Raw genomic sequence first — 13,605 nt, forward strand, 5'->3', positions numbered from 1 at the left:
CAGATGCTAGAATGGCTCTGATTGTGGCAGAGCGACCCCCTAGATGAGCAGAGCATCGCCCCCTGGTGGGCATGCCGGGTGGATCCCAGTCGGGTGCATGCGGGAGTCTGTCTGACTGCCTCCCCGTTTCCAACCTCAGAAAAATACAAAAAAAAAAAAAAAGTGTTGGCATGTACAGTTTCTCCAGTTTCTCCTGAGGCCATCTCCTTGTTTGCAGATGGCCACTTTTTCACTGAGTCCTCACATGGCATTTTCTCTGTGTGTGCATCTGATGTCTCTCTTGCTGATGTCTTAATCTTCCTTTCTCATCAGAACACCAGTCAGATTGGATCAGGACCCTCCCTAACAGGCTAATTTTAACTCAGCTACCTATTTAAAGGCTCTAATTCCAAATATAGTCATTCTAAGGCACTGGGAATTAGGACTTCAACATATGAATTTGGGGGCATACAATTTAGTCCATAGCAATTGTAATAAGAGTTCAGGCCCTGGCCGGTTGGCTCAGCGGTAGAGCGTCGGCCTGGCGTGCGGGGGACCCGGGTTCGATTCCCGGCCAGGGCACATAGGAGAAGCGCCCATTTGCTTCTCCACCCCCCCCCTTCCTCTCTGTCTCTCTCTTCCCCTCCCGCAGCCAAGGCTCCATTGGAGCAAAGATGGCCCGGGCGCTGGGGATGGCTCCTTGGCCTCTGCCCCAGGTGCTAGAGTGGCTCTGGTCGCAACAGAGCGATGCCCCGGAGGGGCAGAGCATCGCCCCCTGGTGGTCAGAGCGTCGCCCCTGGTGGGCATGCCGGGTGGATCCCGGTCAGGCGCATGCGGGAGTCTGTCTGACTGTCTCCCCGTTTCCAGCTTCAGAAAAATACAAAAAAAAAAAAAAAAAAAGTTCAAATAATAAAGCATAGGAGCATAGGAAAGCCTGATTTTTAGCCTACTTCAAGCAGAAACACATGGGTGGAAAGCATGTTTTTAAGAGAGGTATGGGAGAACATTACAGCATATTTCTTCCTATTAACTCAGGACACTAAGGGATGCTGTATTTTCCAAAAGAGAAAAGAGATTTAGATGTAAAATAAGTCCAGAAAAAATAAGAAAATAATTTGAGATTCAAGAACTATTCATTCTAATAGTGCTAGAAGTAAAAAAGTCTAATTTTAGTCATAAGGCAAAAAGTTTTCTTCAGTCTACATTGAATAAAACATCTCATATTTAAAGCAGGTAAGAAACATACATCAGATTATGCACTGAATGCAATGAATGTTTCTCTTGGTACTTACCTGTTGGTAAAGGTTTTCCCAGTAATCCTGGGTCATGAGCCTGAACAAAGCTAAGAAGGCCCAACCAAAATTGTCAAAGCTGGTGTAGCCATAGTCTGGATTTCTGCCTTTTTTCACACATGTGTATCCTTCTGGACACTGACTGCACGAGGAAAAGAATAACACAGTCAGAGTGTCTCCAGGATGCAAGTCTTACAGAAAAGTGGGAAAACTCAACGTTCTTTTTCTGGGGGACAATAGTGAGTAATGATTAAGACTAGATCATTTGGAGTTAGTAAAACTGGGTTTGAATCTGCTATTTACTAGCTGATAACTTTGACAAATTACTTTAAATTTTCAAGACCCAGTGCCCTCTTTCTGTGAAAATAAGCAAACACCTCTCTTAAAAGGTTAAAATTGTTATTACGTTTAAAGAAGATAATGTATGTACATTACCTAGCCTAGTTCCTGCACAGAAAAGTATTTAATAAATAGTAGCTGCTATAAGTATCACCATCATCATCATCATCATCATCATCATCAATACGTACTTGGAAACTTAAACCAGATGTCATATAATAGTTCTTGTATACATAAAAATTGATATGGGCCTCTAACAAAACCATGTTCCACTTCCCCCTTAAATTATTCCTGGAGTGAATTAGAATCTAGCTCAGTCAAAGCATAGAATTGTGTAAGATTTGTAGCCTTAAGAGTTTTTTTCTTTCTAAAATTGGTGGATTGGTATCTATGATGCCAAATAGACATAGTGTTCTGAGGTGTCTTTGGGGGCAGCAACCTGTTGTCTTCATTTTTATGTCCTCAGTGCAACACAGCCTGGAGAAGCGCCATGTTGGCAGCAGAAATGAAGCAGGAATATAGGAGAAATAGCAAGACGGATATCTGCATGAGTATGAGATTCTTCAAATATCTTTATCCAAATCCTTGGGAAACTTTTTTTAAGAGTGGCCAAAATGGCACTGCATTCAGTCATCTGGAAGTCATTTAGTTGGAGAATGATTAGTACTTGAGGATGGAAAGGAAATTTGATTTTGTGACCCTGGAAGAAAGTCTGAAAACTAACCAACCAACTTTTGATGGGGTTTCCTGGAAGTAATTTTTTTCTACTGTCCTAAGGTTTATATGACGTGTATCTTGTTTTTATTTAAGCACTACCTCCAAGGTTTACTTTCGAAGATACACAGTAACTATGAACATTATACAGTCTGAACTAACTGTGGGACAAAAGCAGTCAAATAATGCCACAAACTATATAAAAACACTACAGACTCAGAGGTTCTTATCAACAAACTGATTACATTTTGCACCTTTGCAGTCTTTACACTAAAAATAAATATTACATACCCTGAGTCTGAGCTGTTACCACACAGGAGAGCATCTTTAGACCCCTCCAAGAAATAAAAATAGTCTGTGCAGGAAGAAATTGAACAATATAAGGTTATGGTTTGTGTAAGCTTTAAGAGTGATACAGCAGGTAATTTAATTAATATAGACACATTTAGGCAAGATACATTTATTTATTTATTTATTTACTTACCTACTTACTTTTTATATTCTTATACATTTTCCCTCAAATATTTATTGATAACCTTTTACAGACCAGGCAGTGAATACAATGATGAACATGATAACAAAATAATTAGTTTTACAAAACTTTCTTTACATTTATGTAAGGGTGGAGTTTAGAGATGAAGAAAGACACTTAACAAGTACATAAATAAATATACAGTGATAAATGCCCTTAAAAGAAATTAACACAACATGATAAATGCAGTCAGGGAAGGCCTCTCGGAGGAGATGACATCTGAGCAGGGACCTAAATGCAACAAAGAAGCCAGCCATTCAAAGACCCAGGTGATAATAATGTTGGCAAAGTAAAGGTCAAGCACAGGCCCTGGCCGGTTGACTCAGTGGTAGAGCATCGGCCTGGCGTGTGGGAGTCCTGGGTTCGATTCCCGGCCAGGGCACACAGGAGATGCACCCATCTGCTTCTCCACCCCTCCCCCTCTCCTTCCTCTCTGTCTCTCTCTTCCCCTCCCACAGCCAAGGCTCCATTGGAGCAGCGTTTGCCCGGGCGCCGAGGATGGCTCAGTGCCCTCTGCCTCAGGCGCTAGAATGGCTCTGATTGCGGCAGAGCGACGCCCCAAGATGGGTAGAGCATCGCCCCCTGGTGGGCGTGCCGGGTGGATCCTGGTCGGGCGCATGCGGGAGTCTGTCTGACTGCCTCCCCATTTCCAACCTCAGGGAAACACACACACACACACACACACACACACACACACACACCACCCTCCCCCCCCCCAAGCGCAAAGGCCCTGAGGCAAACGAAGTTGGTGTATGAAGGCAAAGCCAGAGGGCCTGGCTACAGGGTAGTGAGTGGGGAGGATTGTGCTGCCAGCAGCAGGGCCAGATTGTGGAATGCTTTGTATATATGGAAGAAGTTCAGATTTTCAATATGACTAGAAGATGTGGTTGCTTTGTAGACCATGGACTATAAGAGAGAAAGTGTGAAGCAGGAATCCCAGTTAAGTGACTGCAGTGAGAGGTGTCATGGCTACAGTTCCGACAGTAACTGTGGGTATGGAGAGAAGGGGATAAATAGACCAGACAAGACTCGCTGCTGGAGTGTATGGGGGGTGGGCGGAGAGGATATATCAAATAGGTACAATGATTGTGCCCGTGACTGAGATGAAGAGGCTGGAATAAGAAATGGCCTGAACAAAAACCAGAAGCTATGATATAGCTGTCCTTAGTTTGAGACGATTATTCAGTATTAAACTCCATTTGTTAAGTCGGTGGTTGGATTGATATGAAAGTCTTCAGGTCAGTAGTGCTGTCAAGTATGGAGATGTAAAGAGGAGAGTCATCACCGAGTAGGCAGACGCGATGGGACTGGAAGGTTAACCCAGAGAGGACGGTAGCGATGGAAGGCAAGAGTAAGGAAGGGATGGTTAGGAAAGGTAGGAAGGGTGAGGGACAGAAAGAGAGGGAACTGAGTCCCTTACTGACCCCCAAGGAAGTCCAGGAGGGGTGCAGTCAGCAAGACAACAATATAAATGAACAAATTTTGTTTTCTTAAGTTTCTCATCAGGGGGCTGATCCAACTCTGCATAGTAAAGATATAAAGGACTAAAAAAAATGTGTTCTTTTTTATAAGAGCCCAACTTCCTATTTGGCTCAATTCAAAGGAATACAGATGTAATCATTAGGAGGCTTTTAGAGTAAAAGTAGCAGAAAGGTTTTGAAGTTAGATACATTTAGATTTGAATGTTGTTTCTACCCCTTCCTAGGGAATTGAATGTTGTTTCTCATCTTCCTGTGTAAGTTATGCTATTTGAAGATTTAGTTACTGCATCTGTAAAATGTGGATCAGAATAAGAATATGTACTTCGCAGGGTTGTGATATAGTATAAATAGCATATTGCAGGTAAAACATTTTATAGAGTGATCCACACATTCTAAACAGCTTCTCAAAGAGCAGTAGCAATTTTTATGAAGCTACTAATTTCAGATAAGGCTAACTGATTTACGCATCAGTATTTTGTCTCACTTAGAATATACAAATCTTAGAAAACAGAGATAAAACAACAAAGCCTCTTCTTACTTTGAGGTAAGAATTTAAGTGAGAATGGGTAAAATAAACAACTTTAAAAAAACACCTGTGCATCAGGGACGGTGGGCATGGCAGAATACGAAGAGAGGAGGTAACGAGGTACTTTTTAATACATAAACCTTCATGTGTTGTTTTTATGAAGGGATAACTTTAGAATTATTCTTTGAAGTAATACCAGTTGACATTACCCAATCAAGCGGGGCTGCTTTACAAAAACGGGTGGTAGAGCTGCCTGGGCGAGCAGGTTGCAGGGCTCACCCCCTCGATTCAGTACAGTGATGACAGGTAAACAACGGGAATAGTTCACTCTGGCCTTGGGAAACACTTTTAATAATTCCTAAATAACAAGACTTAAATTACTGGGGGTAGTTAGCCTCAAGAGAATTTAAGATTAACATGTAAATGAAAAATGTAATGCAAAGAGTAAAGAAAACTTAATGTCCACAGTCAAACTTAGACCCAAATGTCCATAGCAGCATTACTGACAATAGCTAAAACCTAGAAGCAACTCAGCCATCTATCAGCTAATGAATGAAGAAATAAAATGTAGTCTATACATACAATGGAATACAAGTCACAATAAAAAGGAATGAATTACTGCTATATGCTACTTGCATAGAACTTGAAAACATGCCAAATGAAAGAAGCCAGACACAAACGGCCACATTGTATGATTTCATTTACATAAAATATTTAGAATAGGTAAATCTGTAGAGACAAAAAGTAGATTACTGATTGTTGGGGGCTGGGGGGAGAAAGGAGTAGGGAGTGTTTGTCACTGAGCACAGGGTTTCTTATGAGTAAGATGAAAATATTCTAAGATTAGATGATGGTTGTGTTAACTCTGTGAATATACTAAGAAAGAGTGACCTGTACACCTTAAAGGTGGGAATTTTATGATATGTGAATTATTTCTCAATACACTTGTTAAGTAAATGTAATATAGCATAATGGCAAAGCTTGTAGGTAGTAATGGATAAGTCTCAACTTCATAGTAAAATACATAGGAAGAAAAAAAGAAATAGAAAATTACAAAATTCACACAACAAAATCTGGAACTGATATTTAATCTAGTACAGATTCTGGAGAATTTTCTATTAAATTTAAGTCTAATGGAACAGAATGGGAAAACCTAAGTGGTGATGTAAATGTCTATGATTACTTTTATCTGACCTTAGTCTGACTTTCTGCTCCTACTTCTTCATTCTCATTTTCTCCTGAACATCTCTGATGACTTCCGTGATGTGTAAGCCAATTTATATTCCCTATTTTCATCACCCTTGATCCTTGATCTTTTTTTTTTTTTTTTGTATTTTTCTGAAGCTGGAAATGGGGAGAGACAGTCCGACTCCCGCATGCGCCCGACTGGGATCCACCTGGCACGCCCACCAGGGGGCGATGCTCTGCCCCTCCGGGGCATCGCTCTGTTGTGACCAGAGCCACTCTAGCGCCTGGGGCAGAGGCCAAGGAGCCATCCCCAGCGCCCAGGCCATCTTTGCTCCAATGGAGCCTCGCTGCGGGAGAGGAAGAGAGAGACAGAGAGGAAGGAGAGGGGGAGGGGTGGAGAAGCAGATGGGCGCTTCTCCTGTGTGCCCTGGCTGGGAATCGAACCCGGGACTTCTGCACGCCAGGCTGACACTCTACCACTGAGCCAATCGACCAGGGCGATTCTTGATCTTGAAGCATCATTGACCACAGGTACTCCCTTCTTCTCAACATACTCTCTTCTCTTGGCTTTATATCTTTGTTTGCTTCTTTATTTACTGGCTGCTCCTTCTCTGGGTTCCTTTCTGGGTCCTCCTCCCTACCTGCTTTTTAGATATTAGCATTGTGGAGTTGAATATCTTCTAAACAAATCTGCTTTAAACACCAGCTGCCAATTCTCTACTTACTTATAAACACTAGGGTATTTCAGAACGATGTGTTTATGCATGTAATATCCTTTTTTTGTTGTTGATAACTCAAAAATATATATCGTCTTTTTTAAGTGAGAAGCAGGTAAGTAGAGAGAAATTCCTGTAGGTGCCTTGACTGGGATCCACCCTGCACGCCCCCTACTGGGCCATGCTCTCCCCATCTAGAGCCTTTGCTGTGTTGTTGCTCAGAAACCGAGCTATTTTTATCACCTGAGGCAAGGCCATGGAGCCATCCTCAGTGCCCAGGGCCAACCTATTCAAACTGAGCCAGCCTGCAGGGAGAGAAACAGAGAGAAGGAAAAGTTGGGGGTGGGTTGGGGGTGGAGAAGCAGAGGTTGCCTCTCCTGTGTGCTCTGACCAGAAATCAAACCTGGGAGTTTCACATGCTGGGCTGATGCTCTACCACTGAGCCAAACAGCCAGGGCCAAAGTGTGTCAAAGTGTGTCAAAGTGTGTGTGTATTTTTTTTTTTTTGGTATTTTTCTGAAGTTAGAAGCGGAGAGGCAGTCAAATAGACTCCTGCATGCACCCAACTGGAATCCACTCAGCATGCCCACCAGGGGGTGATGCTCTGCTGATCTGGGGCGTTGCTCCATTGCAGCTGGAGCCATTATAGTGTCTGAGGCAGAGGGCCATGGGGCTGTCCTCAGCGCCCAGGCCAACTTTTCTCCAATGGAGGCCTTGGCTGTGGGAGGGGAAGAGAGAGACAGAGAGGAAGGAGAGAGGGAAGGGTAGAGAAGCAGATGAGTGCTTCTCCTGTGTGCCCTAACCAGGAATCGAACCCGGGACTTCTACACACTGGGCGGGTGCTCTACCACTGAGCCAACTGGCCAGGGCCCAAAAGTATATATTTTTAAACCAGGCAGTTCCTCTAATATCTATGATTAAATATCCAGTTGTCATTATAGCTCCTCTTGGTTGTCACAATGTCATCTCAGTTTTCACTTGTTAATTGTGACTTTCCCCTACAAACCTGTTCATGCTTCCTTTGTTTCCCTTTACCAGCCATTCAGTCATTATAGCCAGAGACCTAGAGGACAAACCCTCCTCTCTTCTTTAATCCATAAGCATTTATTCTGAACTTACTCTTTTTACTTTCAGCCCCCCCCCCCCGATGAAGTCAATTATCTTCTCTTGTTTAGATTATAGAAACATCATTCTTACTGGTCTTCCTTATTCCAGTCTACCATCTATCCTTGCCTAATCATATGGCAGTCTCCATAAAGTGATTAAAACCACTGCATTTAAAATAAAATCCAAACTCCTTTCCATGGGCCAAAACATCCTTCATGATATTACCTGTGTTGCTTTTCTTCTTACTTTCTCTGTTGCTATTCTGTCTCTCCCTTGCTAATGTCTACCCATACTGCTTTTTTTCCATTCTGTAAACATATAATACTCTAGGGCCTTTCCATAATCTATTCCTTCTAATTCAAGCATTAGCAACCCCCCTACACATTTACACTGTTTTATCTTTTTTACTACCCCTTGGATTTCCTCCTAAATGCCACCTTCTGAAAGGTCTTGCCTTTTAATTGGTATCTCAGCCCCTAAGATTCATTTTATTTGCATAGAATTTATTAAAACTTGTAATAATTTTTGTTTATTTGTCTGTTCCCCTACTTTTAATCTTCCATTCCTGGCTCTAGCCAAGTAGCTAAGTTGGTAGAGTATTGCTTCAATGTACCAAGGTTGTGGGTTTAGTCTCTGGCCAGGGCACATACAAGAAGAAATCAATGAATGCATAAATAAGTGGAACAACAAAGCAATCTCTCAAATTGATAAATAAATTTTAAAAATTAATAAAAAGAATTTATTCCTGACCAGGCAGTGACACAGTGGAAAGAGCATTAGCCTGGGATGCAGAGGACCCAAGTTTGAGACCCTGAGGTCACCGTCTTAAGCACGGGGTCATAGACATGACCCCATGGTGTCTGGCTTGAGCCCACAGTCATTGGCTTGAGCAAGGGGTCACTGGCTTGAGCAGGGGTTCAGTGGATCAGCTGTAGCCCCTTGGTCAGGGCACATAGAAAACATTCAATGAACAACTAAAGTGCCACAACAAATTGATGCTTTTCATCTCTCTTCCTTCCTGTCTTTCTGTCCTTCTCTCTGTCTCTGTCCCTCTCACTAAAAAAAAATAATTTTTTTCTTGTCTTTCCATTTAAAAGATTTTCATTCCCACTGGAATATAGTCTCTGTGAAAGCAGGGGCTGAGGCTAACATTTTCATTTCTATAGCTCCAAGGAAACACTTAAGCGCATGCTGATAAATAAATACCTGAATAAATACTATAGTGAGACCTGGTTTCTATGACACAAAATCAGGTACAGAACCAAAGTCAAACTTGAAACAAACATCTCCTTTCTAAAACTATATTTCAGAAGAAAATCAAGACTTATTTTCCTTTCTCTTTATATTTAATGTACAGAATTGAGGGAAAGGATTATGGAATAAAATGGTATTGTTAGCTAAGATGTCACTCTCTCAAGTGTAAAGACAATACAAAGGCACAATGCAAAAATTCAAGGACATTTTTTAAAAGAAAAATTGCTTGAGACAATTCCAGAAGGTTTTAAAAAATCCCTCAAGTTATAAACTCAAGTAATGAAACCAAGAATTGGAATAAAAGGACAAGTGGTGATCCTAAAGAAAAAAAAAGTTTAGGTAAAAGTTGTACATTGATCCTCAAAAGAGAAAGTAAATGCCTATAATTACCCACAGGATATATTATTTTTGTAGCATATCAATTGAGAAATAACAGTCTTTGGCAATTGGAAATAAAGTTAAATATCATATTAATAAAAATCAGAATCTAGAAAAATAAGTAAGCATAAAGAGAAAGGAAAATAAGTTAAATTCCCATCAAAAGCTTGTAGTAAAGAATTTACATTACATATTTTACTTGAAAACCTTCAGTGTTCTTGTTTTAGGCTTTTTTGTCTTTACCTACAGTACTTTAAGCATATTACCTAGGTTTTAATTGCTTTTATCTTCCTCAGTGAGTGGAAAAGTCCATATTTAGTAAAGCAGGGAAATGATGCTTAGAATTCTTTATTATCTGGAGAGAATCCTCACTCCCTGCCCTCCTTCTGTCATAGGCACAGACATTTGAAAGGTTTCTTGATTTATACCCCACCACTATGTCTAATTTATCTCGTAAGGTTGATGGGTTCATGTGGGCAACATCATACAGACACATTGCAGGTGTTAGACAGAAAGCACAATTTTGCTTGGTCTCATTCTCACCCAAACTTATCAACTGCTTTGCTGAGAGAAACTATGGTTTACATAAAGCTTTAGAAAACATGTAGTTCATACTTTCTGTAGCATACTCTAAAATACACTTGCGAATTAAGCAGACTTCTGAGGCTATGTGTACAGATCATCTTATATGGTGCTTACAGAACTAGTTCTGATAAATTAAACTTTGATGTGATGTATTAGCTAGATTGAGGAAGCCATTAGAAAGAAGTACAAAACTCATCATTTTTTGTTGTTGTTTTGTTTTATTTTTTTTAGAGAGAGAGAGAGACAGGGACAGAAAGACAGGAAGGGAGAGAGATAAGAAGCATCAACTCATAGTTGTGTTACTTTTGGTTGTTCATTGATTGCTTTCTCAGATGTGCCTTGACTGTGGGGCTCTAGCCGAGCCAGTGACCCTTTGCTCAAGCCAGCAACCTTGGGGTCATATTCATGACCCCATGCTCAAGCCAACAACCCTGCACTCAAGCTGGTGATCCCACGTTCAAGCCAGTGACCTCAAGGTTTCAAACCTGGGTCCTCAGCGTCTCAGATTGACACTATCCACTGTGCCACTGCCTGGTTAAGCTCCTCATTGGTTTTAATGTAAGGATAGTGCTAATAAATCTGAGTAAACTGTTCTGCTTTATACAACTCTTTAGAAATACTATCAAGACAGATATTTTAGTATATAATATATTATCATTGTTAGAATTAATATAAGTATATCATGTTATATTATAGTTATAAGTATAATATATATGTAAAATATAATTATCTTATATAATAAATTATACTATAAAATAAATATAAGTACAAATTATGCAATAAAACTGAAGTACGTAAAATATATATCTTATGATAAAATATAATAATTAATATTAGTTCATTGCTAAATTTAATTCTCTAGAGCAAATTTATTCTTTCTTATCTTATGGAAATTGAGAATTTTGAAGGTATCTCACATTTCCAATGCCAGGATTGCTAGGAAGCTTTGAACCAGAAAGATTTAGGAAAATATAATATGATCCAAATTCACATTGTAGCACCTTTCTCCATATTTGAATAATTTTGAAATAATTTAAATAAAAGCAACAATTCATTGCTAAAAGAGACCAATGGTTAGAGCCTTATTTCAAGCTATTAACAACTGTAGGGAAAGTCTTACCTGGGTAGTTTGAAACATCGGTATCTGATATATTTAATGTGTCATTAATTTGAGACGACTTCAGACATTTGTACTTGAGGTTGCCCATGAAGAGCTGCAGTCCGATGAGCGCAAACACGCTCAGACAGAACACAGTCAGGATCATGACATCGGAGAGCTTCTTCACTGACTGGATCAGGGCCCCCACGATGGTCTTCAGGCCTGAATGGAGGGGGTAAAAAAAAAAGATATGCATAATGAAATAAAGCCTCTGAATGAGAAACCAACACAAACACAAACTTCCCTAGAAATGCATGCGTTATGTCAAATCAATAACCCTATAAAACCTAATTCAAAAAAGTTCACAAGGTCAAAAGGATGGATTGCTGATTTATACATATTTCGTTTTTATAATAATTGCAATTTACAATATATTATAATTATATATTATTTACAATTTAAAAATTGTAAAATATTTCCAAAGAATAACTAAATTGTGAAAATGAATAATTTGGTTGCTCAAACCATATCCATACTCATTTGTAAAAAGTAATTTTTAAAAGTGCCAATTCAGTAAATGTTTGTCAAACAAACCATTTCCCTGTACACTAAAACAAAGAAGAGGCTGAATTGCAACGTATAGTGACTACTTACTAATTTTCAGTTAAGAAATGGTTTGCTGAGAAATGTTTAAGAAATATGTCATGCAATACCTTCATGCTGATATTTTTTCTTTTGTCTCTTAACTCTTTGAAAAGCAATTAAAACAAATTGAAATTTTCATTCCTGAATAAGCCAAATGGAAAATGAACTGTTAGACAGGAGGGAAAATTTCAAGTTGAGATGTAAGCCAAATGGCCATCTTCATCCTCTAAGACCCATGCAATTGATTAAACTCAAAGGCTGACTTTTAATAAGGATTCTGAAAAACATAAGAAATTAGATTCATTAAATTTTCATTAGAGAAAGTTTTTCATGTCTTTCCTCCAAATGATCAAAGTCAGTCCCAGAGTTTAACCCACTCTCACCTGGAATGACTGAAATTGTTTTCAGTGCTCGGAGAACTCTGAATGTTCTCAACGCTGAGACATTGCCCAGGTTCACAAACTCTGTCACATATCTGCAATAGGGAGTTCACACACAAACACAGTGACAACACACACAAAAACAAAAAAAAAACAAAGAACAACTCCCAAATAGTTGGAGTTACGAGTGGCCTAAATGCTTCACACCAATCACTTCTTACCTGGAATTACAGAAATAGTTTTCAAAGCTCTCAACACTCTGAAAGTTCGAAGAGCTGAAACATTGCCTAGGTTTACAAATTCTGTTAAATACCTGTAGAATCAAATCAGAGTTATTCAGAATTTAGATAGAATCTATGATACTTACCCATGCCTTTAGTCAGGGTATTTCCTACGTCTGGAACATCTTATTTAAAAGTATAGTTAGGCAAACCTTTTCTTTTTCTAGCATAACTAATTAAATTTAATTAGATTTTATTTGATATATTTGATGAGAGAAAAATACAAATATATTATTAAAATGGTTTCATACACTCAAATGACTAAACAATTAAATACTTCATTAGACCTTAACATTATGGTAAATATATATATTTAATGATTTCATAGAATATCAGTGGCAAGCCTTGAAAACTGTATGTTAATTAAAAGAAGCCAGACACAAAAGTCTGCACACTATATGATTCCATTCATGTGAAAAGTCTAGTGTAGACAAATGCACACAAATGAAACATGGATGAGTGGTTTCCAGGCGCTGTGGGGTAAGAAAGGAGGAAATAGAAGGGACTGATCTTTGGGGTGATGGAAACATTCTGAAGTTACAGTGATGATGGCTGCACAACGTTGTGAACATACTAAAAAACACAGAATTTTATACTTTAAAAGAGTAAATTTTATGATATGTATATTTATTTTAATAAAAAAGGAGACTCCCCTGAGAAGAGGCTGCCTTGTTTGACACAATGTTGTCTTAGCAACAGGTGGTAGGTACCACTGCAGCCATATGTGATCATGAAAGGAGGGAGCCTAATGAACAAGAAGGTGGGTGAGCGGTAAGGGAATTGGAGATTAGAAATCTAAAAGCCGTTTGGTATTGTAAAAGTTCCTCCAAGGAACGTAAACTACTTTTACAATTCAAAATGATAGAGTATCTAAGTTTCAGGTTTAAAAAACAAACAAAAATAAATATATTTTGGAAGAGAGTAGCACTAGGAAAAAATTAAAATTACATGTTAATGCAATGTTTTCCCCTTGAAAGTAAACTGTAGATGCATGTGTAATACATATACAATGTATTTATGTCATGTTTATTATGCAGTGACAGCTCTTACAGAAAGATTTAATTGTATATTTTAATATATTTTTAAGCATTTGAATAGTATAGATTAATA

At 39.1% G+C, this 13,605-nt stretch overlaps 1 protein-coding gene across 1 annotated transcript in view; it reads right to left on the reverse strand.

Annotated features, from left to right (window-relative positions):
* LOC136378285 (sodium channel protein type 9 subunit alpha) overlaps positions 1–13,605 on the reverse strand; it is a 161,128-nt gene that overhangs the window by 86,624 nt on the left and 60,899 nt on the right. The window contains exons 6-9 of the mRNA XM_066345008.1: positions 12,436–12,527; positions 11,211–11,411; positions 2,616–2,679; positions 1,272–1,413 (exon numbers count right to left, since the gene is read on the reverse strand). Of these exons, the coding sequence (XP_066201105.1) occupies positions 1,272–1,413; positions 2,616–2,679; positions 11,211–11,411; positions 12,436–12,527 (499 nt within the window). The remainder of the gene's footprint in view (positions 1–1,271; positions 1,414–2,615; positions 2,680–11,210; positions 11,412–12,435; positions 12,528–13,605) is intronic.

The sequence above is a fragment of the Saccopteryx leptura genome, chromosome 7, assembly GCF_036850995.1.
Source record: "Saccopteryx leptura isolate mSacLep1 chromosome 7, mSacLep1_pri_phased_curated, whole genome shotgun sequence".
Lineage (NCBI taxonomy): Eukaryota > Metazoa > Chordata > Mammalia > Chiroptera > Emballonuridae > Saccopteryx > Saccopteryx leptura.